The sequence below is a fragment of the Vespula vulgaris genome, chromosome 6 (assembly GCF_905475345.1).
Source record: "Vespula vulgaris chromosome 6, iyVesVulg1.1, whole genome shotgun sequence".
In the NCBI taxonomy this organism is placed as follows: Eukaryota; Metazoa; Arthropoda; class Insecta; order Hymenoptera; family Vespidae; genus Vespula; species Vespula vulgaris.
In genome coordinates this window covers 2,102,995-2,128,952 of record NC_066591.1, presented here as the reverse complement: position 1 = coordinate 2,128,952, position 25,958 = coordinate 2,102,995, and the positions used below count along the sequence as shown (strand labels likewise).

The window sequence follows — 25,958 nt, the reverse complement described above, 5'->3', positions numbered from 1 at the left end:
AATGTTTAGTTATAAATACATTTATTTTGGAAAACATGTCAGATCTGAATAATTTTAAAATTCATGCATTCATTCTCACGATAGTCATACAATGATCGCTACAAAAAATGCTCGTCGATATACTTATGTATTTTATTTCATGAATATAACAAATCATGAAGTCAATAAGAAATATTAAATCTTGCATATTGAGTATCATTGGGCATATCTTATTATAGAACAATTTTTTAATTTAAGATCATATTAAATAATAAACTTTATTATTATGTATAATTATAATTTTCAAATAGAATGAGAAGGCCTATAGCAAGAAATTGCCCTCGTTTGATTTAATTTTTTGTTAAATGACGTTTTTCTTTTTAACAATGATTTTTCTTACACTATTTACACTCGCAAATTGAGCAATAATATTATTGGAAGGAGATAACTTACTTGCTAAATGTGAATGTTATTGAATGCATTCTCATATACAAATATCAATGTGATGTAATGGAAACATTCTTTTCCTAAAGAATAATGGAAACATGTACAAATTTCTTCATTACTTATGTATCAGTAACTTATGTATGATATCAGTTGCTAAATGGATAATGTAAAAATAAATGCAAAAAACAAATTCTTAAGTGATAAAAAAACAAAAACAAAATGGCAATTGATATATGAATGAGAAGAGAAAAAAATAAAACAATAAAATGGAATGTAATATTTCTCACTGTGATTGATAAAGTAAATAATCCTTTAATATCCGAGGAAGTGGAAGAGAGTCCACCGCGTTCCTTTTGGTATATTGCAAAATAGCATCTCTACAGGCGCTTTGTAATGTTGACACTGTTAAAATATATTTTTAGGAATTATAAGCTATATAAATTAATAAGGAAAAGCAATTTAAGAAAATAATATAGAACAAATTAAGGAAACAATGCATACCACCGTACAGTTGCACTATCCTCACTTGTTTCGTAGTACCATAAACATCTACCACAGCACGTAATGGTCCAGCCTTGTAAGGTATGTCCTTGCTACATACTCCTTGATCTTCTCCATTTATAATAAAATGCATCTCTGCTGTATCAGATCCAGCTTGCGGCACATACATAATTCCAATACGACTGCCAGCGTCGGTAGGCAAAAAATAATGGGAGGATCCAATAGTGTTTGGTCTAAGAGCATTAAACGGTATAACACCCCGAGATGTTTGAACGTTTACTCCATCTGTGACCAGCTTCTTCTCCCTTGTGGGGATACCTTCGCCTAGTAGAATAATAACCAGTTAGTTACAAAAGTCGATTATAGAAAAGCAAAGTTAATCTTCTCTCACCATAGCCAGTGCCTGCGATACCTTCGAAGCTATCCCAAATAGTATAACTTTTGGTGATAGCGAAGATCCAGGTATTACCGAGTTTGACCAGATTGGGCATGGCATATTGGGGCAGACTGTTCTTAACGGAAGCTGGGTCAATCAAAGTCAATCCAAGACGCATGTGACCGCTCCAACCACTTTCAGTCTTCTCGATTTCTACTAAGAAAATCTCACCTGGTTGTAATGGTTTCTCGCTGAACGCTAAAGAGTTCGCGAAGCTCGCAGTGCGATAAGCTACCGTGCTGTCCTCGCGAAGTACGATGTTCTCTCCGTGTGTCGGATGAAACCTCGTAACGATTTTCCTCGACTTTTCAGCCATCCTGTCTCAAAGGATGCAGAATGAAAGTAATTTACTACTAAGAGTCATCGAATTCCTCGAACGAACTCATAAGTTTATTCAACTCCATCGAGGAGGATGGACCAAGGTTAAACGGTTTAAACGATGATTTACGTTTAATGTCAAACGTGTCTTCGATCCTTCGTATTTTGATATAATGATCTCTACGATAGAGAGAGCACCTTGTAAATGACACATCGAAATGCCGTCAATTGGCCTGGTTACATCGTTGATCGAAACTACGAATTCGAGGTTAAGCTAGTATCTTTACGAACTTTTAAATAATGTAACGAGATCGTTAAGAAGCTTAGGACAGATTTAAGGAATTCTATTGTGGTGACAAATATGATAACCGGAGTTGTATCGACGAAATTTATCCTCGTGTTTACCAATCGAACGTCCACCATTACGGAATGCCAAAGCGGCTCGAGATCGGAGCACGCGCGGTTCCGAAAAGGAAATCATTGTCCTTCTCTCGACTGACCAGTGTCGCTGCAATATCGCGGATTAAATAGCAGTCGATTTAAAGTTGCTGCTTTATACATCTGCCTCCTCGATATACGTATGTAATATATCTATTATAAATTAAAAAAATTTTCTAAAATTAAAATTTTTTCTGATTTATCGAGGGAACCCACTGCAATTGGGATTTGCAAAAACTACGACAAAATACGATGATAAAGAATAAATTCTCTCTTACGAATAGATCGTATTTTCTTAGTTTATTCGATAATTCCTCTTAAATAATATATCCAAATCACGTGAGAGAGTCTAGGATCTGTGCAATGCACAGAAAGTTTACCCGTCACTGGATACTTTTCGTAAAATTCGTTTTCTGAGTCATTCGTTTGTCGTAAATACACTGTGACATTAATTTCCTTAAAATAATACATAATTATTTAATAAACGATCGGTATTCTTCCAAAGATTAAGATACTAACCTGTTTTGGATTAATATTTTGTGATGTCGGTTTAATCTCGAAATCTAAATTACTGTTCGCGAGGAATTCGAATGTTTTTGTTTCTTGGAAAATGTTTTTAAATTTAATCGTAACTGGTGAATTTGCTGTCATCGTGTATGGGCCTTGTGGTTTAGGTAATGAATAAGTACCAATTATAGGATATCTAATGCAAGAGATGAGACATTATGTGATTACGATATAACATTCATTTCGTAAAAATTAAATCACACGTTTTTCCCGCCTTCTCTTACGTAAAAATGCCCGCCGTGTTTGAACTGGCTATTAAAGTAGCCGTAATATTTTCGATATCATGCGGTTCGTAAATGACATTGATCGAACCTCGTTCCAATCCTTCCATCTCAATCTTTTTAGGACAAATAAAACTATTGTTGTTTACCTGCATTAAATGTAACATGAATTTTTGCGTATTTTTTAATTATATTTATACGTCCAATAAATTCATATTTATTCTAAAATTTAATTTCTTTGTCCTTTTTCTTTTTGTTTCTTTAAATTAAAATTTTCATTTACTAACTTCAATAACAAAGTCTGCTTTCTTCGAAGTAAAGTTTCTTATTGGAAGTGAAAATGTTACAGTATTTCCTAATATCGCTGTGACATGCGTAGTTTTTTCTGAGACCGGAGGCAACGCCGTTAATCGTAATTCGTATGGGAAACATCCAAGTTCTTGACAAATTATATCAAGTTTCTCAATCGTTTCTTCGGACGTTAATATCGGATTATAATTGATCGTAATAAATCCCTAATATTTAAATAAAAATATTATTATATTTTTATATAATAGCATATTATAAATATATTATTATATTTTAATTAAGATTATATTTAATTAAAGATAAAAGTCGAATCAATTAAATCTTTAATAATATAGATTTATCTGTGATATTGAACGAATTATCGTTTTAACTAACATTCGATAATGGCGATAGGGTTATAGGTATGTCATAAACAATGATTGCTGGATGTTGACAATTAATTGTAAATGTTATAGGGATATCCTCTAATGGATTATGAAGTTGTAACGTGTGACATATGGGCGAACGTACGTCCGTAATTAATTTGATCGATTCGATCACTTCCGGTTTTGTTATGGTATATTCTATCTCATAAAATTGATACTCTCCATCTTCGTTAATAAACGTGATCTATTAATGTAAAGAAATATTTGTAATAATAAATTAAGACATATATATGACAATACATATACTCATAGAAAATAGACATGTATTAATTATTTTCAATGTTTTACCTTGAACTGAAAGTATGATTCTTTATAAGAATGAAAAATAGCACGATAGTCACGTTGATTATTCGCTGGTACGTCGATATTGTTATCGCCAGTAAAACTGAATATTGGAATATTATTAGAGCCTTCTAAATATAATTTCTTCTCTCCTACAGTTTCTATTATACATTTAAATTGCTGATGCCTGTTCATCCAATTATACACGGGCAATAATTCTGTATATTTCATTTTTGCAGGAAACTGACGTACAATTGTGGATATAGCTTGTGGAGGTAAGCTGAGTCCACGTAAAGAGTATAACAAAGGTATTTTGTTGTCTGGTAGTTTTATCAACAATGTTCCCTGCAATATTTTTTTTATTTACTGAACACATTATTATTATTATTATTATTATTATATTATATTGATTCGTAAAAAATAGTTCGCATTCACTTTGTACAGCTCATTATTGTTCAATCTATATTAGTCTACTAAGCATTATAGCACGTTCGTTTACCTTATGAAGATTGTCTTCGGTATTCATAACAAGTGGCTGATAAATGACGGTACAGGAAGTAGACTCTTCCGGAGGAACATTGAGAATATTGTCAACGTAAAAATATTCTCCAGATATTTCTGGTTTTAATTTCCACGGTAATACGGTATCATTAAAGATGTCTACGAATTTAAATTCTTTCGAACGTACGAAAGTTTTAAAAGATAATGTTTCAATCGGATCCGGTAATTTGATGCAGGCACCGGTTATTTTTATTTTCAACGTGTCAAACTTTTCAATCACGTTTTCTGCCTGAAGCGTATCTTATATTTATTAAGTAGGTACGTATTAAATGGGATATATATATATATATATATATATATATATATATATATGGAGTATTTTAAGTAACGTTCGAAGACATGATTTTTCCAATAGCGTGATAAAAAAAATGCTTTAAACAAAAACTCATTAGTATTTGATTGGCAAAAAATTTAACACTATTACCATTACTATCTGAAGTGTCTGAAAAATCATGGCCATCGTTATTTGAAATAGCCTATATATACTTTACATACTATATATACTTTGATGACAGATATAATTTTACTCACGTATCCTTCAATTACATTTCTTTCATGAATCGGTTCAAATTTCACGATAAAATGAACGTTGGTGCCGGGAGAACAGTAACCGGATTTAGGTGAAATTTTAAAATCGATCGGCAGATTCGACGTGTCCCATGTAAACCTTATAGAATTTAAAAATAATTTTATCATCGAGGTTGACGTTAGTTTATTTCAGGATAACTTACTTTCCTCCTACATCACCGATGTTCATCAAAACCAATTTGGTTTCACTGATACAACCCTGAATGATGGTACCAAACGCGATGTATGATTTGTCCAAACGAAATTCTGGTCCAACGCAGCTACCGCGAAGGATAAAAAGAGAGAAAATGGTCGAGTCGACTATGGCTCCGACTTTTTGAGTAAACATGTTTATCCTAGATGTTGCTTTGAATTTGATCGTCAAATCTATTTTCTCGTTCGTTCGAACACGGGTCAATTCGGACGGTTCAATTATCAGAGCTCGAGCAGCATATGTCATGTTTCTTTGAAGATTTATATCATTCTCGTCAGATCTTTTGGCTTTTATTATGGATTCCTGATGTTGTGTAATGTTCTCGTTCGATTTTGGGATACACGTAGGTGCTTTTTCTATATATTTTTTGTCATGCAATAGATTGTTCATTAAATCGAATCTCAAATCAACCGGTGCACGACCTTCGTTAATCACAGGTACTTTTCTTATCAATGTTTTATGTACCGGTACATTACCCAATTCGATTATTTTATCCCGTGAATTCACCAGACGAATCTATATTTATTTGAATATATTTTAATCGGATGACACAGTAAATTTATAAAAAAGAAAGATGAACGTTTGGATTTAACGATCTTTTTATAAAATTATATAATTCCAAGTTTTCTAAAAATTGTGAGCTCTCACTTTGTAATTGATTCCTTCGCCAGTGATCTTAATATTTTCCTCGATGGTCGAATTAATTAGAAACTTTAAGATTTCTTCGTAATTAGTTTCCTGCAAAGGTCGAAATTTGATAGGAATACTTATGCTGGATTTGCCTGCCAGAGCTTGAGATAATTCATTCAGATTAATCGACATGTGTGGCTGTTCCTCGAACTTGCATTCCATTCTATGGGTAGAAAATTCATTGATCGATACGTCCTCGAGAAGAGTGTAATATCGTTATCAAAGGAATCGATGTTCTCACACGAGGGGTTTGTTCCCGGTATTGCTCACGCGCAATTCGATTTGATAAGGGGATGATTCTCGCACGTAACAGGGACCGAAATCGTATTGACGAAAGCTGAATTCAATTGGACTTTTACACGCAATTGCTTTTAAAATTAATCGGTAAGTTGGACCTTTTAAAATCTGTAAAAAGAAAAAAAAGAAAAAAAAGGTCAGTTTCAAAATTTCATCTCGTTTAATATAAAATCGAACAATAGATTTACCTTTAGGATAACACAATGATTCTTTATAAACATTTTTCGTTTAGCAATTAAAGTTAGACAACAAGTTGTATGGGATTCGCTCGTAACGTGACCTTTCTTTTCAGATATAGATATAACATACGCATTCATACTGATGATATCTGCTGTCATACCAAGATCCCAGGTATAATAAAATGTTACGTTGCCTGAATTGATTATTTTAAATTTAATGATATTGGCTCTTTTAGGTATTATCTATATTAAATTTAAGAATATTAGTAAATAGTTTCTATTTTAAGTATATTCATCATCCAGTATCGTCGTTTTACTTTGCCGAAGTCAACGATGTTATCTTGATGATCCAACAATTTTATATCCTCATTTTTCTTGTTAATGTATGTGATGCAAGGCATTATGTTATAAGTTGTGGTGATTACGAAAAATGTAAGTGGATTTCTTAAGAATTTTAGGATACATTGTACAGAGAATTGAAACTCTCCTACTAATTTTGGTTTATAACTTATCCTAAAAGATTTATGCAGAGGATTTTTATATATACACGTAAGAATTATTAACGATTTCTTTTTTCTTTTTTATCTACATTTTCTCACCAAAACGTTTGCTCGCCGTTCGCTTTAAGAATACCGTTCATTGGTGTCACGATAATATTTTGATAATGTCCTTCGGAGTAGAGACTTTCTTTTGATATTTGAAAAGAAATATCAAAATCTTCTTTATTGATAATACTCACGGAATCTTGAACTTCGAGATCTACTTAATAAAAATAAATTTTATAAAACGCAAATATGATAATAAGAAAAATTAATTTCTACGTTTTTTTTTGCCGACCTAGAAGAGTAGGCTTCATTTTTAAATATGGCTTCGTGCAATATACTACAGGTTCTTTAACTATAGCAACAAAAAGAAATAGGCATTCTAGATCATATTTCTCGATCGAGAACATCCAAAAGGACTCGAAGATGCCAACGTCAGTTGATAAAAATGTGAATGCCATTTCAGTTTGTTTCCCACGTTCTGCAACACCTTCCGGTACTAAACATTGAAAATTGGTGACCTCGTTGATGAAATAAGGAGTATGATTCTTCCAAGAAAAATGATAATTATCGGCGGTAGGATTTATCATAGGAAATCGTCTGAAAAAAATCGAATGTATTTTATTAGAAATACACTTTTATTTATCCGGTCACTATATTTACTAATCGTTAACTAAGTATTTTTTATAATAAATGATCAGTATATATATACGAATATTTCGGTCAGTATTTACAATGAAATATCTTAAATGTATTAGTGTTATATTTTTAAGAAGTTAATATTATTCTTACTTCGTGTGTACATTACCAACACCGATCACATTCAATTCGATCACTCTAATATTTTCTACAATTACGTCGTTCATCGAGTACCCAATAGGTCCTGGCAATTTTCGATCACGTTTGCCACTTGATACGTAATCACTTTCAGGTACATCAAAGTGACAATAAGGAAGTATACTTCTTGCTTTGATAGGTATCACTAATTCTGTTAATTTTGGATCAAGATTTTCTATCCTGTAAATAATATTGATATTAAATATTATCACAATCATAAAGTATTTTTCTTTTTATTTTTACAAAGAATATTTCGTTCTTGATCGTGATCGTGCACGTTTAATGTCTTTGAGTTAACTTCTAAGAATTTACTAATCAATGATTTTAAGAAGACATACTTGCAATTAAGATAGGCTTTGTAATCAAATACATCCCTAGGTGAAAATGTTAAAGTACATTCTAGAGATTCTCCGGGTAGCATTGTTCCACTTCGTGGAACTATCTCGAATGGCAGATCTTCCCCTTCGAGCCAACTGTCGGTACTTCGATCCGTTAGGCAGGCTGTGCTGCTATAAAGATCTGACCCTTTGCAGGTACACGGAGGTGGTTTTATATCCAAGAAAGGTTCTACAAAAAAAAAAAAAGAAGAAGAAGAAGAAAGAGAAATAAAAATCCTCTTTTCTATCAGACCTTTCTGATCTGATAGATCTTTCATAATCTCTATTTGACCCATAGAAATCGTAATTTGAAATAAAAATCCTTTTCTCTCACCATGACTAGGAAGTGGTTTACAACGATGTAAACGTAGGTTATTATCATTCTCTTCGATCGGATAAAGAACGCCTCGTGATGATTTTGATCCTGATCGTGATTGAAAATCACGAGATCTCGATTTTTCGCTTAGACGTACCGTACTACCTGATATTCGTTTTGGATATTCCTCATCCATATTTATCACCCAAGCATAATCCGTGTTAACGTTGCTTGGATTCGATAAGGTGAACGTGTATTCACGTTTCTATGGAAATGATAATAACGATAACATTTTTAACATTAACAAAAGAGAAATCAATACGTGTTGTTACTTGGAACATAAGTGTGTCCTTGAAATCGATCGAAGTCGCAGAACAAGAATATTCTGAAAATCCTATTATTGCGTTCATTAACAAAAGTATACATCTACTTGTCCCAGGTATTATAGTATGTTCTGGCTCGATAGTTGGTTCCACGTTCTTTTTCGATAAGCTGTCCTCCTTATTGCCATCGGCAATATCGATTTTCTCCCAACGTACGATGGTTTGCCTGTCGTCCCAAGAAGTTTCTCCCGTGTAGTTCGAAATTTCGATTTGTGCAACGACACACTCTAGTCTGGTCTGAATATAATATCGTCACGTTTTCCTTGCTGATCCTTTTTTTCTTTTTTTTTCCTTCTTTTTATTAGAAGCACGTTCAATCTATTTTCTACGAACTTACTACATCATGCCTCTTAGGTTCAGATTCGAGCAAAGTAGCGGTAACTTGTTTGCTCGTTGAATGTTGAAGATGTCCAATCGATGGTTCGAAAACTACGTTGGGATGAGCAGTCCATTGAAAACGAAAACATCGATCCAAAGTTTTATTTACGATCTTGAACGTTCTTTTATACATTTTATTGATGTGACAGGTACCATAATCCAATTTATAGGAGAGAAATGGTGGTATTGGATCTAAAAAATAAATTTTAAGTCCTATCATAAGTCGATGAACTTACAATTGCCTTATCGTGTTTTTTTTTCATCGTATTTCATTCATATACCTGTTAACAAGCTATACGTAGACGATAATTTATTTTTTTTCAGATTTGATTCTCGACGATTGTTAGTCTTCATATTTAGAAATTCTAGATCTTGAAGTATGATCGATTCGAGGAAGCTCTCGCCTTCGAGATCGATCGTTAAGTTGTCGTAAGGATTGTCAACTATAAAAAGACGTATACGACCTGTGTATTTTCCAATATTTTTCGGAGAAAACATAACTTCGAAACTGGCAACATCTTGTGGCATCGTACGAATAACAGCGGTGGAGCATCGATTGTCTTGAACTGAAACAAGAAATATGAGAACATCAATATTATTTCTTATAGAGAAAATAAATTCTACGAAAAATTTCTTACCATCGTCCTCGTAATCCGTGGTACGTAGAAGAGTCTGAGTATCGGGAGTAGCTGAGAAGCTGAAGATACCATTGGGATTATCATAAACTTCAACGATAACATTTGCTTTAACAAATCCAATGTTTTCAAAGGAAAATTTTTCAATACTCGTTTCTTCTACCAGTGTACGATGAAATCTTATGATTGCTCCATCGTGTACATCACCGATTGGTTCTGTTATCGTTACTTCCGGCACGCAGGCTTCGCCGATTAGATCAATTATCAATTTTTCTGTATTTATGCCAAGTGGCAAGTTTACCGAGATTTCTAAATACCCATAATAGGTCTGGAATGATATGATAGAAGGAAACAATTTTTTTGTTTTTCCTATGACCTAATTACAGAAAGAGAGGAGGAGGAGAGAGAGAGAGAGAGAGAGAGAGAGAGAGAGAGAGCTTTGCAGAAAAAAAGAAATAAACAATAAAACAAAATAAATAATTAAAAAAAAAAATGATGCGAAATACCTCGATCAACGTAGGAGAGAAAGTAATGTTGATCCTTTTATAACTATGAGCTGGTATCCGTTCCTTTTGTGGTTCCACAATGAAAGTTGTAGCTTTTACGTTCGAAGGCCTTTTCACGAAAGCTTTGACTATTATGTCAGCAGGTACGATATCTCTATTGTGGACCTCGAAACAAGTCGTGTATGCGTTTGACATAGTGACGCGACGAAAATGGAGGCACTTTGGTTGACGTGCGAACACTGTGTGAGCACCGATCTATTTCGATGTTATGTAATAATAATAATACTGATAATAATAACGATAAATGTATGAAATAATTTATGTTAAAATAATTTTTAACAAGAAATTTTACCTCTTTGGGACAAAGAAAGTCTTCGATGTTATCGACAATATGATTATTTCGAAACATATTATCTAAATTCGTGAAATCAATCGACGGAATGCAAGACTCAACGCACAGAAGTAATTTTTTCCCATCTTTATATTCTATAACAGTATCCGGAACAAACACAATAATCTCTTTTTCTTGAAGACCAACGCTTCCTGCGTTACATTCGATTGCAATAGTATCGATCTGACCGGCCTCGACGTCAGCCTCTATTTTCGTTAATACGAATGGACCGACATTTAAAGTACTGTTAACATTCGTGTCTCTGTTAAATAATATATGTAAGTAATTTTATTAAGACGATTGATATTTATTAGAAAGTGAAGTGATTTTTTTTTTCGTATATATCACGTTTTTTCAGTTTTCATTGATTTCTTTTCCTTTTTACTGACGATGTCTGTGTCCCTTCCGGTATTTATTTTCTTCGATCGTTCTTCCTTTTTTACATTTACAGGCAAAACTATCGATTTTACTGGAATTTGTATTGTATAATGAAACTTAAAGACTCCTGTGTTTTCGATATCGAGATACATGATTTTTTTAGTAGAAATTGGGATCACGCCGAAATTTATTTCGGGATAAGGATTTAAACTGAATCTTTGAAGAAGGAATAACAAATAAATTTAAGTAAAATGATTTTTTTGAATAATATTCTTTTTCAAATCAGTATCTACCGTACCTGTTATAATATGCATGGAGCGAAACGCTTAAAGGAAATTCTGCTACGATCATCGGATCTTGATTAGGGTCGAGAATGTGACAGATCAATATCGGAGCTTCCTTCAAATGGATCTCATTTTTTGGTAAAAACGTCATTTCTACCGTAACTGTTTTCTGTGCTTGTATCGTACCGGTAACTGGATAAATCTCAAGATTTTTTTTCACGTTCGTAGGTGTGGCAATATTATCGTTTAGCTTCGCATTGTCATCGAATTTTATACTGGAAGATTGTATCTCAATAATTTTTCATATCTAATATTTCTTAGATATTTTTGGGATCTTTTTCTTTTTAAGGAAATAATTCGTTACTAACATGTATTTAACTTCGTAATTCCCACGATTTTTCATAACGAAACGTGCATTGACACGATGGTCGACCAGGACAAATTTTAAATCGATTGGATTGGCATAATTGACGTCGACCAATACGTCGTAAGTTTCAGCAAAGATTGTAATAACGTCGGTATTAATGGGATCTTCATCGTCCTCGTGAAGAAATATTTGAAAATCCACTTTCTCTTCTACCACACCTATCTATTATTTTCAATTACGAATAACAATCTACTAAACATTAAATAGAGAATAATTTCAGACGAAAATGAATGCTCACCGTACTAGCATCATAGGAAAATTCGATCGTTTGTTCTTTTAAAGGTGGTAGAAGGTTTTCTTTTGGGGTAAACGTTATTTGGGGCTCGAAGGGTTCTTTACATTCGATACGCCAGAATATCGGTACGGTGGATTTATTTCGAATGGTGGTAAAACGATCTACCTTTCTGTAGAGAAGTACACGTCCGAAAGATAATTGTTTCTCATCGAGTTCAACCTCCAATCTGATACCGTAACATCGAAGCTAAAAAAAAAGGAAACAAGTAAATATCTCCGAGAGATTCTTTTTTTTCTTCTATAATTTTTTTATTTTAACGAAAATAATAATTTACTTCGATTATATCGACTCGTGGATTATTTTTTGTACAAATATATAATTCGTTATAATATGGACCGAGTTTATTGACTTCGGCTGATACGATCAATTTCCCATCCTCGTAAGGCTGTTGATGTGATCATTAATAAAAAATAATATATGAATTAATTATGAAAATATGAAAAGGTATATAACGTACAGGAATAATTAATGTTTCAGGTTCAATATCAAATTCATTTGCATTGATATCTTTAAAAAGTAATGATACTTCTGCTTCTATCGGTGTTATATTTCTTAAAGTGAATATCGTTGCGCAACGTGACCTATCAAGAGAAAATGATAAAAATTAAGATATTTTGATAAACTAAAAGAAAAAAAGTACGAAAGAAAAAAAAAACGAAATGTATAAGAAACCTTTTATCTTTTTTGAGTAATACCAAAGATCCAAAATCGAATATATTATTATCCAACATAAAGGACGGTTCGTTCGTTTCATCTATTTTCTTCTCCATTATCTTCAATAATAAACGAATTTAATTATAAATTAATTACAAACAAAGCTTAATGAAATTGTATTGTATACAGGGTGAGTGAGAAGTTTCTATGTGGGTCAATAGTTTCTAAGTGATTTTAAAAATTAATTACACTTTTTTGTGACTTTTTAAGCTTGTAGTTAGGCTTGTAGTTTTACGATCTGATAAAAGAAAGAAATTAGTTAAAAAGAAAAAAAAAAAGTGATTTTAAAAAACGTGTAAAAATTTTTGGCCTGCCAAGAAACTATTCAACCATCCTTTAAACGCAATTTGTCTTTTTTTTTTGTAAATGATAAAAATTTTCTTTTCTTATCTTTACTTTTTCAAAAATAATGTTAGGATTCATGTCGAGTCTCGGTATAGTAGCTATTCCATTAACTTCGATATGATATGTAGTGTGAGGATTGTCGACTATAGAAAAAGTATAAGTTTTTTGATGATCTCCTATTTCTATAGGACGATATCGAAGCTTGAATCGTTTTTTTTCGTTAGATTGTAAAATTAATCGTGGTTTGACTATTTCTTCGTGATACAATCCGAATTTGTTAAAATTTAAAAGTTCGCTTTCGATCGTCGAAAGTTTCGTCGTTGTTTCGTCGATATTGTGTAACGACATTTTCGTTTTAGTCTTTTTTCTTTGTTTATTTTGATTGTACACTTGGTTTTGATGAATATTCGTTGTTGTTGTAGTTTCTTGAAAAGACTCCATCGCGTGATTAGTAATGGATTCAATCGTTGGCTCTTCGTGCAAAGTTGCAATTGAGACCAACTCGAACGTATCTAATCAGGAACAGAGAAAGTAGTCTTTGTAATTCCGTTGATTATATACTCTCATTTTCACGTCGACGATTAAACGAATGATTTAATCGTCGTGTTCTATAAATTTTTTTTACCATTTTTTTCAACCATGCTTGGTACTTCGAAACCTTCGTAAGTGAGAATGGAATATATTTTAGATTCTGAATGTACCTTTTCGGTGATCTTTTTTTCTATATATAGAAAATTCAATTTCATTATATTTTTATCTTATATTATGACATTGTTTCCTTTTACTTACGTAAAGCATTTTTAATCAAATCGTTTTGTCTGATTTGAGAAACTACTACGTTATTCATCTCGTTGTTCCAAGGATCGCTTGCTCGTACATACCAAATGTGAAAATTATTTCCTTTCTAGAAATATTTCTTTCGGTCATAAAAATATCATTTTTATTAAATATGTAAAAAGTGGATCAAAAGATACTAGCTGATCTTAAAAATTAATTATTCTTTTTTATGACATTTTGAACTAATTTTTCCCTTTCAGATTGTAAAACTTCCGCTTTCTTAACTTTTTCAATATCGCTTGTTCTTAAAATTAGCTTGAAAGGTTTAAAAAAAAAAAAAAATAATTGATTTTTCAAATTACTTAGGAGCCTTTAGCTCATCATAAAACCTACGTCTATGGTTGTCTCCGTATGTTCTTTTAATTTGCTTGTTTTTGATACTTTATTGTGTACGTTCTAAAGAGAATAAACATGAATATATTTTAGAAAATTGTGGAAGTTCAATTTTTTTTCGTTATTAAAAAAAAAAGAAAAAATACTTACAATGATCTTTTGAGTGGAATTAATATTTTTTATTATATATTCTATGTTTTTTAGACTGTTTCGATATTCCTCCATGATCTTAATGATCTCTAACATTTCTTTCGATAAAACTTCTTTTTCTATGGGGCGTAAAAGAAAAAATATTTACACTACTTTAAATATGATAATAAATTAATTCAACTTTTTAACTAAGAAAATTTTATATATATATATATATTGAATAAAATTACTTAATTTAGGACTATCATGACTCTTTTTACGAGCAGTATCTCTTTTACTAGAAGCCATTTTAGATTCTTTTTCATCTCGATTAGTCAAAGATGGACGTTTGCCTTTGGTTGTTAATCTTCCTTTTTTAGTTTTATTCTTTGATTCGGTAATACGTATTTGTAATTTTTCCTGGAATGATAATTTAAAATTGTAACAAATTCGATTTTTTTTAATGCTGGAATTATTGTTATTATTATTATTATTTTTTTTTTTAATGAATCATGAACTTTTTTTCCTTTTGATGCATCCAATTTCTCAGATAATTGAGTTCTCCTTAACGATGCTTCTTGTTTTTTTAGTGGCAAGATTGCTTTAAGGTACATATTTTTATCTTTCTCGGAAAGTTGATCGTAATCGGACAGTGACATCTCATCGATCTCTTGAATTTTCTTTGCAGTATTCTTGGCTATTTCCTCGTCTATATACACGTATATATATATATATATATATATATATATATATATATATATATAATAAAAAAGAATAAAAAAAGGAAAATAGCATTTTAATTTCCTTCAAATATTGCTTCTCGATAATATGGAAGAGAACTTACCTTTTAATCGTTTTAACTCATTAATTTTCCAATTGCAAATGTCTTCTGAATTGTAAAAGGTAATGAAAAGAAAAAATTCTATGTGACCGACAATATCAAGTAAAATATTTAAAGTTTTGATCTCGTCGCAAATGGTACTATTATGGAGAGTTTGCAAAACGAAACCTCTTTCGAAATCTTCTTCCGATAATCTAAATTAAAATTAAAGAAAAAGAAGAGAAAATAATAAAAAATATTAAATTTAAAAAGAAGCGATATATAAATTAAAAAAAAAAGAAATTCAATTAAAATGTAGCTTATCGGAACTCCACAGCTTATCGGATATGATTTTCAGTAATGAAGGAACGATCGAGAAAAGAAAATTAAAAAAAAATATAATTTTAAAGTACAACGTTACCTTTCTCTTAACGCTTCGAATAATATATCCGAACCAATTTCCGAAAAATTTCTTTGGCTTTTTTTACTACTTTTGTCACTTTCATGAAAGTTCGTTTTATCCTTTATGGTATCAGTGATCATTTTTGTTGGAAAAATTTTTTCCAATAATCGTATAGCTTCTAATTTATGTTCGTATTGACTCAAAATATCCATAGAAATTAATGTTTCCTCAGTGAGTGATAATTTGTCGTACGATTCCAAAGGATCAGGTTCGTCGGTCCAATGTAAAATTCTTTCCTCCTCTATTAAATCGTTATCGTGCTTTTCGGATCTCGATGTCTCCGTTGTTCTTTGTGTTTCACCCGATTTTTTTCTCTTTTGGGAAGATCGTGACTTTTGCGTACGCGTTGTTTCCAATTTTTCAGCAAGAATTTGAATTCTTTTAAAGGAGAACAGATAAATAAAAAAAAAAAAAAAAACATTCATTTGATAATAAGCTGATTTTTCGAAGATCTTTACGAACAATTAAACGAACCAAAATTATATTTAAATAAAATTTCCCTAAATTATATCTTTATTATTTTGATTCATTTGCTCATCATTCTTATTTTAACTTTCTTCAAATTATTTCTAAACAATAATAATAATAATAATAATAATAATAATAATAATAATTATTATTATAATTATACTAGTATTATTTTTACAAATAATCATAATTCGTTTCTTTCAAAAAATATACACTAACCTGTTTTCAGAAAATTTAGAAGTATAATTCTGATAAGTCTCATTGATAGCTTGTCTAAGTTTGACCGAACACTCGCTCTTGCTAAAAGCTGCTATTTCTAAAATAGCCGTGTCTATAGAAAGCACGGGAATCCCTAATGCTTTGGCACTTCTACATGCCGTTTCCTGGTAAGCTAGAAAATTATTATCATGCAGTTACACATAAGTACGGTACAAACTTAATGTTTCTAAGCTGTTGCGTTACTGAGTTTCGCCGCTAAATTTCTGAGATAATGATATATACCTGTGAAAGGTGCACCGTGAAAGATAATGCAAACTTTCTTTTCTGGTTTCTCTGATTCTTCCAACTTTTCTGTCAACATGGATTGGAGTTCGAGTTCATCAAACAGACATTTCACTGGATCTTTCATGGTCTTATGAAAATTTGGATCTTTGTGCAAATTACTGATGTGATCTTGAAAACGTAACATACAATTCAATAAAATATATAAATATACAATAAGAAATATAATATATATTTTCTTTCTTTTTTTATTTTTACCGAGAAGCAATTTTTCAATGTTTAATTGATCGATCATCGAAGGACGATCCCTTTTTATGTCCCATAAAGTAACGGAGCCATTAAGTGATTTTTTTCTTTTCAAATTAGATACTTTTCGAAGCTTCAATTTCAAACTTACATCACCTAAACGTTTATTTTGTTTCTTTTTCTTTTTTGCGATCGACGTTTTCTTATTGATTTCTTTATTTAGAACTCGTTGATCGTCTGATAAAAAAAATCATTATAGTATCATTACACAAGTATGAACATACACACACATATATACATATATACTTTCTTGTTCTTCTTGTTCTTCTTCTTCTTCTTCTTCTTCTTCTACTTCTTCCTCCTCTATGTGATTTATCTCATCAGATTTTTGTTCTTTAGCTATTTCATTGACTAAATCATTATAAAATTCAATTAATATAGTTGGGATCCCTTCTGCAAGTTGTCTAGGTGGTAAGAGGATTTCCTTAACATCGTAATAGTGAGTAAGTATCTTAGCAATGTGATCTTCTTGTATGAATCGACTAAATATTATCATAAATTTTATATAATTATAACCAAAAAAGACGTAATTAATCTTATTGGATGTTCAAAATCGATTCTCACTCATCGAGATGATGCCAAAAATATTCTATTGGATATTCGCAATTATTTTCAATCATGAATTCTCTTTCCTGGATTTCCATATATGGTATAGTTGGTAAAAATTTGATAGAAGATTCATTTATATCTAATTTACGTTCTATTCCGTGACCAGTTAAAGCTATCGTTTGAAGTTCTAAGCCCATTTTAACGATGACATTTAATTTACCGTTTACGCGCCACTATTAGGGTTATTAATGGTAATTATTAATACTGTAGAGATAAAAGGATCGATAAAGTGATGAGGGAGACGTATAGACAGAGAGACAGACAGACAGAGAGAGAGAGAGAGAGAGAGAAAGCGAACAAAACTGAACTAACTGGTTCTCGTGGTTTGAAATAAACTTTTATGATACTCGAATGACCTGCCGGATAAGTGTCACTCTCTTGATGTACAAAGAATGGACAGTAATTCTTTTTTTTGCTCTGTTTCATAGATATTTCTATCTTCCACTTGCAATCGATCAAACCTCTGAAAGCGAATAGTTTTGTTATTTCTAATTTCGCGTATATTAACTTTTATATTTTTACTCATTCTTCATTGTTAAACACATCATCGAACATTCGCCAATTATAACTTTGTTGAAATCTAATTGTTTTTTATCGACGGTGATGTAAGGATAAGTTATGATTCCTTTTATAATCACCGGAATGATACAACCATGGATCACCTAGGATATATAATTAAATCATTTTAACAAATTTTAAAGTGGTTGATAATTAATTAAAAAGATTGAGTTATTTTACCTCTAGATGAATAATACGTTCTAACGTTGTGTATCGTTCGGTATATTTTGCCACAATAGGATTACAAATGATTTGTAAGAGAACGGAGTGATTTACCAGTAAACTAACATTCTTTTTAAATTCTATTACAATCTCGGAATTAATTAGTGCATCCTTATTCTTTGATTTTTTCATATTGACTTCTGCGATCTTTGGACCGTAATTATTCAATATTGCGGAGTAATGAGTAGTAAGGCCAATAATCACATTTCCTAGGTCTTACAAAAAAGAGACAGTTTTCAAGAAAAGTGATATTTAAATGTTATTTCTTTTTAATGAAACGTTAGTCAGAACGTCAGCTTATGATAATTACCAATGATGTATTCCAAGGAGAACATTTGTGGGATTGCTGTTTTTCGAGGAGCTGCAATGTGCTTCGATAAAACGTTAAGATTTTCTTTTATGAAGTTACTCGTTAAAATTCTTTCGAATGCCATGTTTATATCTATTATAGTCGGGAAAGTTTCATCGATCGACACCATGATCCATTCGTTGTCAATCAAATTATCTTTATTTTCTTCGGATGATGAATTATCTCTCTAACATAAATATAATCGTTTTGAGTAATTATATATTGATACATGTATATTTTTAAAAAGTGATCTTTTACATCTACGATAAATTCCATAAATAAAGATCTAAGTGCCTCATAGCCTAATTCCGGTGGATACTTATCGGTATCAATGATTTGAGGCAAATCGAAGAATATTTGCGGGTAAATACCTACTCCCGTCACGGACATAACAAGTGGTACCAGATGAGCTACCTGGAAATGGTAACGATCAAGCCATTTAACAGAAAGCTATTCAAAAGCTTATTGATTTTACCTTCAATCGAAATTCAACGTTGAATGGTCCAAGATAGATCGGTCGATAGTTCAAGGTAATATTTATTGACGATTTAGGTTCGACCTTACCTTCCCGCGATACGATCGTTAATCGATTTAAATCGGATGGTTGTACGATAGTATCATCATTTTCCAATGCGGAAGTAGTTATTATTGTGTAAGTAAAGGCAATGTTACATTCGTTGATTAGGTTGAAATACGTATCGCAAGATTCACAGAAAAGCTATCGTGGAAAGAGAAGAAGAAAAAAAATGGAACAGAAAAAATGAAAAGAGTAAAGAGAAGTTTTCAATTAGATTCAAAGAGCTAATCGATTTACCTGTTGACCTAGATCTATAACGCATCTATCAACTGAATATCTTACAGTATCAGCTTTCGCTTCTACTTGGATCATCTCGGTTGGTCCACAAACGATCTCGCAAACAGCTGTAACATCGACTTCTATACGTTCGAATCCATGAAAGCCAAAGTGTACGTTTTGAGATGTATAGGGAGGTACGATGCCTTCGCTCTGTACTATGTCAAGTATCTGCATGTGAAATTAATTTCATACTGTTTGAAATTGTTCATTGTATTTCGTGTCTATCTATGTATGAATTTAATACATATATACATACATACATATATATATATATATGCGTGTGTATGATGCACGTATGTATGTACGTTACAAAACTTTCACGACAAGTTTCGTTATATTACATACTGACGATGATGAGCTACGCTTAATTAAAAAAGTCATTAATTGTGGTCTTAAAATAAACAAGCTTTCTGAGAGTGACATTTACAAAGATTTTTTTAAGTGAATATCTCTGACAAAAAAGAAAGAGAAAAAGTACCTCATTGATAGGTTCGATGAAACGAGGCTTGAAGCCGATCACTTTTAGAACGTCGATATCGGAATTATCAGTTGTAGGCATGTCGACTATATTCATTAACAACTTCTTTATTTCTTGTAGAATCTCAGATTCCTCGGATTTTGAAGATTTGTCTTGGCTCATCTCGAATTCGGAATCCGTGTAAGTTCTTTGCGTTTCTAGTTCGTTTGATATAGGTGCTGACGAGAAAGGAACCTTGTTTATTTCTTTTTAATCGTAATATAATAAAAAAATAAAATAAAAATTATATTTCATGGAACTCACTGTTCATAGGTGTTATCAAGGACTCCGATGGAGCATCACCAGCACCAACTTGTTGGTTCTGCAAATGATTGTTATTTTGCCATGATTTTAATTCTTGATCTTCAATGGCATTCAAAATTCTCGCTGATTTCTACAAATAATTTAGTCGTTACTAAATAGTAACTAATATTAGTCACTATGTATATTAACTACTACATTATATTACATATTCTATTATATATCACTATACTATATCATTGTATTAGATCGCTGTGCTGTATCATTATAATATGTTATATTATTTATATCATACTAGTTAGAAATAGTTATTAAATTACTTATTTTTCGTTTTATGTGACATATACCAACCTCAATATCACGTATTATATTAATTGTTTCTTTGATCCAAACGAATTTATATATCACAGGAATAGGGCCATTATTCGTTAATTTTAAGATATATTCTTCACTGCAACCTTTTTCACAATACATTTTTATCTCGTGCGAACTCAGTATAAGATTTGGGTAATTCACTGATCCTTTACATTTAATCTTATTCTAAAATAATATATCGATGAACTTTAGGTTTTTTAGTTCGCGAGTAATAATTTTTTCTAGATTCAAATCACCTTTATAGGATGTTCGTCGTACTCGAAGATTAACAAACTATGATAAATCTTCGAATAAAGATTACTGCTTTCCATATCCGGTGCAAATTTTACATAAATTTTTATGGTAGCTTGATTGGTCAACAAAATCTTCATTTTCTCTGTAAACTCTTTCTCTTCGCTTATTATATAGAATGGACGTTTGATCTTAAGATGAACGTTCAAATCCAATCCTGATTTATTCGTTACTATGACCTCGTCTAATAATAAAATATTGTATTATTAAATTATTGTAAACTCGTTAAGCATAACTCGATAAGTATCATGGGGAGGAACGAGGTGGAAGAAAAGAAATAAAATCGAATGGTTCACCTATTTGATGAAATTCGTTTCCATAAGGAGAGATATCGATTTGCATCGTTAACTCCTTTTTGTTAAATACAACATACGGTTCTGTGAACGTGGTCTTGAAAGTACTCAAACCGAATAGCTCTCGTTTACTTTGACCTTGTGCACATCCAAATAAGTACCAATCTTCCATTATTGTTTCATTCCTAATCGTATGATATACATTTAATTTAATAAAAATAACAATAATAAAAGATTTACTATTAATAGCTTACTGATCCCAACATATCTTGCAATGAACGATTTTTGTCTCACTGGGTTTCAAACTGGTAACGACTGGATACAGTCGGAACTTAGAACTGCAGGTATCACAAATAATGATATTCAATGACATATAATTTTTTTTAAACTTGACAGTATACTAACATAATCGATGATACGATTTGTCCTTTCTGCATATGTAGATCTGGCGTATTCGACCACATCAGTTGATATTGTTTCATTCCAAGATTCTTCATGGTGATTGGTATATTCACCATCTGATGACTTTTGTTATTCGACAATGAAAATGATATAGCGATGTAAATTATTTTATAAATTATTTTCTATGATTAAATTGTAACATACCTGAGCAGTAATCCCATGTCGAATATGGGAAATATATTTGGCTGAAAAACAATACTGCAACCAACTCCGACCGCTTTAAGATTGACGGTCGTTATTCTGTTGTTATGTATCATCAATGAAATGTTATCCTCATATTTACCAGGATCATGCAAATAAATTTTTACGTTCAATTCCATCGATTCGTTTTCTTCGAGTTCACCAGTTACTTGATCCACAGACCACGGTGAATCTTTTCTATTCTTCGTGGTAGGTAAACACAAATATCTTTGATCCTATCTATTATTATTTTTAAACGAAACTTCGTACTTACTAAGGAAATTTTAAATTGAGCTGGAATTGGTGAGTCACTGATAACTTTTAACTTCATAATCTTTTCTTGGAGAACTTGGACATCGCCAAAGTCCATTTTAGTTGGTTGCAAGGATATTATAGGTCCTTGACCAGTACAGGATAATTTACAAACGGCTACCGGTAAATTTTGACCGATCGTTAACATGCTAAAGAGAAATATTATCATTGATTAATTTTATACAAAATAAAAAGCTTCAAGATAAAAAGTAATCATACTTGATCACGGTGCTCTGTTTACCAATGGATTTCGTAATAAGAGTCACCTTGATCGTTTTTGATTGATGTGCCTTGATGAAACCTTGATAGGTTGACATGGAATAATAAATTGACGTTTTGTTGTCAGATACCTAAAGTAAACGTAGCCTGTTAAAATTTCTTATTAGAGCAATATGATATATTAAAATATTATCAAATATATCCTTTTCTTTTTTCTACTTACCGATTGTGGTAGAATATAAAAATAACTATCGAGATCGGATTCGTTCTCTACATCGAAGGTCCTTGTATAAGGGAAGTTTATGAAACAAAATCGAATTGATATCTCCGATGGTTTGATCGAAAGCGAAGCTATGCTCCCACCGAATGAGATTGGTAACATCAATGGATCGGATTGGGAGTTCCACATATCGACTCGAAGGAAAGAATGTTTAATTCGAATGATATTTGGATTGTAGATAATCTGTCAAAGTTTTCAAGATCCTATTAGTACGATGTCATGTTTTTCTTTTTTCTTGGAAAATTTATATTCGATTATTCGCTTTACCCGGATTTTCAAGAAACTCCGTTTAGGGACTACACCTTCGTTAGGTTGGATTAAAAATTCCCGTGGATTAGATGGAAAACTTAATTTGGCATCCGAGTTGGCAAAGTCTTCATAAGTTAAAGGTTCTTCTGAACCATCGTTCAATACAGTTATACTGTATTTTACCGGAATGGTGGATAGATTATGAAGACATACTTCCTGTTTGGTATTAAATCCTAAAAACCATCGGACAATCTCAATCCTTCCAATTATTATCAATCGTTTATTATAAATCGTGATATAACCCTGACAAATTGATCGATGTACCAAAAAATCTTACCTAAAGGAATCACACCAAATTCTAAGCATCTCTTATCAAAATGTAACCTAGGATATACAACGCATCCTTTAATATGTAATGAAATAATTTCGAGACTTTCCTTAACAGTGAAATCCACACGTTCCAGAAAGTCACCCTTTCGGTCAGAGGAAAATGATAAATTGAACGATTTGTAGTCTCCTGGTTTGATAATAAGCGATTTAGGATTGACATTAATTATCCCACCGAATTGAGTCTGATTTGGTTTATATATCAGCGTGCCATTTATATGTCCTTTATTCGCAGCAACTATCTGAAGGATCGATTGTCCGGTGTGATTGTCAAAGAACCATTAAAATTGGAAGCTCGATAAGGTTTAACAAAGTTGACCCAGATAGATCTTTCTACCTCGTAATAATATTCGGAATACATGTATATTTTATCCACATCGATCGTGATGACGTTCAAACAGAAGACTGGTCCTTTGCCTATGCCACATAGGCTGTCATTGTAAACATATGCAATGAAAATATTAATGAAGAGAGTCACTCTCAGTTCAAACATGAAAATAGTTTCGGAAGTTTGATTTCTTTACTTCAAAGGTATCCTGTCCTCCCGGCCGGATACTTCCAAATAAGCTGTGCTACAAATTTCGCCAACTTCTAAAGCTTGAAAGAGTATCGTCACGTCTGATGATGAATGTGGCCATATTTCACCTTTCTACACAATAAGATTCAATACTTCATTTATAGAGTCGTTTCCATTTTTACATTTTTCTTTTCTTTTTTCTTCTTTAAGAAATATAATACATGGTATGCCTAAAAGTTTCTAGATCATTTTAAAAATCAATTACTCCGTTTCAAGAGTAATTTTTTTAGGCTAATTATATTTTTCTTTTTCAAATTGTAAAACTACAGACTTAGGAACTTTTTGCATGCCCCGTTATATTTGTATCTTACTATAGGAGTAATCAGAAAATATAAGTTATTGTATTGAAAATTTTCATTCATCAATGAGACTATCTCATCCCTGTAAATTCTTTGGCAGACGAGTTTGTGAATATCAGGAGTGCAAATGTTGTAATATTCCATACTGACAAATCGTACGATTTCTATTTCGTTTATCAGTTTGAATAATTTTTTATATCTGTAATAATATAATGAAACAAAAAAAAATAGACAGTGATATAGGAAGAATATGGAAAGAACGTATTTGGTTCTTACTCTTCTTTTCTTTCATTATCTTTTTTGCTACTTTCGTAACACATCCATTGATATTTAACGATGTAATCGCTTCTATTGTGAATTGTAAGAATTTTACTTCTGGACATGCCTAAATAAGTATTCTCCATTTTGACACTACCTCTGTCTAATCGAATCGTACAATTCGCTGCTGAACTTCGTAATTTCGTTTGAAGAACCTCACCTGTCGAAACATTTCTTGTTAATACATCGTTAAATAAGATAATAGATGTACCAAAATTATAAGTATACCAGTCTCATTCTTGATAAAAAGATTAGCTTCAAATTCTCCGGCATTATCGGATAAGAAATAAATAGTAAATTGAATCGATTCTTCCTCATCGATTAAACCACTTGATGGTTCGATACGAAACCACGAACTAACAAAAATTTATTAATTATTAAATCCTTTCGTCGTTATTTCAATTTCATACTTCTGTCATTTGTTAATATTCCCTGTTGAATTTATTATTACCTGTCAGTGAAGAAAGTAAAAAAACCCGAAGTTGTTCCGATATTGCGTATTAGAATAGTTTTCGACGAAGAAATCTTAACGGCTGTGTTTGGTACTTCGATAGTATCAGGAATGTCCAGAATAGGCCTGGGACCAATTGCTGAAATAATGGAACACTTCGAATTACGTTAAAAAAAAAAAAAAAAACAGATGAATGAATATAATTTTTAGCTAATACCAATTATTGGAACAAAAATAACATCGTCGTCAGCACAGAACATTGCCTGATATTTATAATCTCGTTTTTCTTCCGGCATAAATTTGATATTATAAATCTGGGCTAGTCCTGGTGCTACCATTACATTGTAAGAAGAACCACGTAATTCGATATCGAAGAAAGGGTCCTGTTCGAAGCATGCTTTCAGATTCTTCGAGACCTTATAAAAATATAAACAATCTAATTAATTATATTACAACTTATCATATTATACAATCATTTTTATAATTGATTATATACCTGACCAGAATTACGAATGGTGAGAGTAGCGTTATAAACTTCGCCAGGAAGAAATTGTTGAAATATAATGAGAGCTGGCATTGGTTTGAAAGGATTATTTTCTGGATAATTAAGGATAGATCGAAGATTTTTATCGATATTTGGTTTAATTAGATAAGTCATTCTATCTTCCGTTGTCAATGACATTTGTTTTATATACTCTGATGGAAGTATACTGTTCTGCATATTAAACAAATTTTAGATATTATTTATATATTTATTTAATAATTTCATCTAAGGAAAAATATTTTTCTAACCGTAT

The 25,958-nt window shown here is 31.6% G+C and overlaps 6 protein-coding genes across 7 annotated transcripts; all 6 read right to left on the bottom strand.

The window, feature by feature from the left end:
- Window positions 1-4: 4 nt before the first annotated feature.
- Window positions 5-2,157, bottom strand: LOC127064526 (neuralized-like protein 2). Of its 2 annotated transcripts, none has more exons than XM_050995702.1 (3): window positions 1,340-2,157; window positions 928-1,251; window positions 5-828 (listed from the first exon to the last, which is right to left on the bottom strand). In XM_050995702.1, the coding sequence occupies exons 1-3, from the start codon at window positions 1,677-1,679 to the stop codon at window positions 710-712; spliced, it is 783 nt and encodes a 260-aa protein (XP_050851659.1). In that variant the 5' UTR covers window positions 1,680-2,157; the 3' UTR covers window positions 5-709. The 2 variants fall into 2 exon arrangements, with proteins under 2 accessions (XP_050851659.1, XP_050851658.1); XM_050995701.1 differs by having other exon boundaries at window positions 1,319-2,153.
- Window positions 2,158-2,419: 262 nt separating this feature from the next.
- Window positions 2,420-13,680, bottom strand: LOC127064782 (hydrocephalus-inducing protein-like). Its single transcript, XM_050996336.1, has 32 exons — window positions 13,291-13,680; window positions 12,853-12,953; window positions 12,638-12,761; window positions 12,455-12,565; window positions 12,124-12,366; window positions 11,827-12,047; window positions 11,473-11,733; window positions 11,182-11,390; window positions 10,758-11,056; window positions 10,406-10,660; window positions 9,903-10,227; window positions 9,546-9,830; window positions 9,224-9,456; window positions 8,836-9,123; window positions 8,522-8,768; window positions 8,149-8,377; window positions 7,766-7,990; window positions 7,269-7,573; window positions 7,031-7,190; window positions 6,749-6,944; window positions 6,441-6,674; window positions 6,197-6,360; window positions 5,914-6,118; window positions 5,216-5,781; window positions 5,016-5,151; window positions 4,423-4,713; window positions 3,930-4,268; window positions 3,592-3,825; window positions 3,195-3,422; window positions 2,911-3,056; window positions 2,639-2,822; window positions 2,420-2,575 (listed from the first exon to the last, which is right to left on the bottom strand). The coding sequence occupies exons 1-32, from the start codon at window positions 13,678-13,680 to the stop codon at window positions 2,420-2,422; spliced, it is 7,590 nt and encodes a 2,529-aa protein (XP_050852293.1).
- LOC127064901 (uncharacterized) lies at window positions 13,591-14,904 on the bottom strand. The gene is made up of 5 exons (XM_050996553.1): window positions 14,790-14,904; window positions 14,560-14,678; window positions 14,410-14,472; window positions 14,029-14,143; window positions 13,591-13,960 (listed from the first exon to the last, which is right to left on the bottom strand). Exons 1-5 carry the CDS (start codon window positions 14,845-14,847, stop codon window positions 13,848-13,850), a joined length of 468 nt encoding a protein of 155 aa, XP_050852510.1. The 5' UTR covers window positions 14,848-14,904; the 3' UTR covers window positions 13,591-13,847.
- Window positions 14,905-15,060: 156 nt separating this feature from the next.
- On the bottom strand, window positions 15,061-17,842 carry LOC127064781 (uncharacterized). The gene is given in 9 exon segments (XM_050996335.1): window positions 15,061-15,210; window positions 15,212-15,247; window positions 15,383-15,573; window positions 15,780-16,199; window positions 16,509-16,680; window positions 16,791-16,961; window positions 17,049-17,169; window positions 17,389-17,578; window positions 17,661-17,842. Coding segments are annotated over 9 exon segments (1,569 nt in total). The 3' UTR covers window positions 15,061-15,124.
- Window positions 17,843-18,223: 381 nt separating this feature from the next.
- Window positions 18,224-22,600, bottom strand: LOC127064780 (hydrocephalus-inducing protein homolog). The gene is made up of 16 exons (XM_050996334.1): window positions 22,340-22,600; window positions 22,034-22,262; window positions 21,833-21,952; window positions 21,682-21,765; window positions 21,431-21,612; window positions 21,080-21,318; window positions 20,820-21,008; window positions 20,472-20,601; window positions 20,169-20,386; window positions 19,649-19,858; window positions 19,310-19,552; window positions 19,093-19,248; window positions 18,908-19,021; window positions 18,796-18,856; window positions 18,444-18,700; window positions 18,224-18,367 (listed from the first exon to the last, which is right to left on the bottom strand). The coding sequence occupies exons 1-16, from the start codon at window positions 22,527-22,529 to the stop codon at window positions 18,224-18,226; spliced, it is 2,766 nt and encodes a 921-aa protein (XP_050852291.1). The 5' UTR covers window positions 22,530-22,600.
- LOC127064779 (hydrocephalus-inducing protein) lies at window positions 22,579-25,882 on the bottom strand. Its single transcript, XM_050996333.1, has 12 exons — window positions 25,658-25,882; window positions 25,379-25,577; window positions 25,162-25,300; window positions 24,939-25,066; window positions 24,669-24,870; window positions 24,405-24,591; window positions 24,041-24,165; window positions 23,854-23,947; window positions 23,467-23,758; window positions 23,148-23,362; window positions 22,824-23,063; window positions 22,579-22,731 (listed from the first exon to the last, which is right to left on the bottom strand). The coding sequence occupies exons 1-12, from the start codon at window positions 25,880-25,882 to the stop codon at window positions 22,579-22,581; spliced, it is 2,199 nt and encodes a 732-aa protein (XP_050852290.1).
- Between the last annotated feature and the right edge of the window lie 76 nt (window positions 25,883-25,958).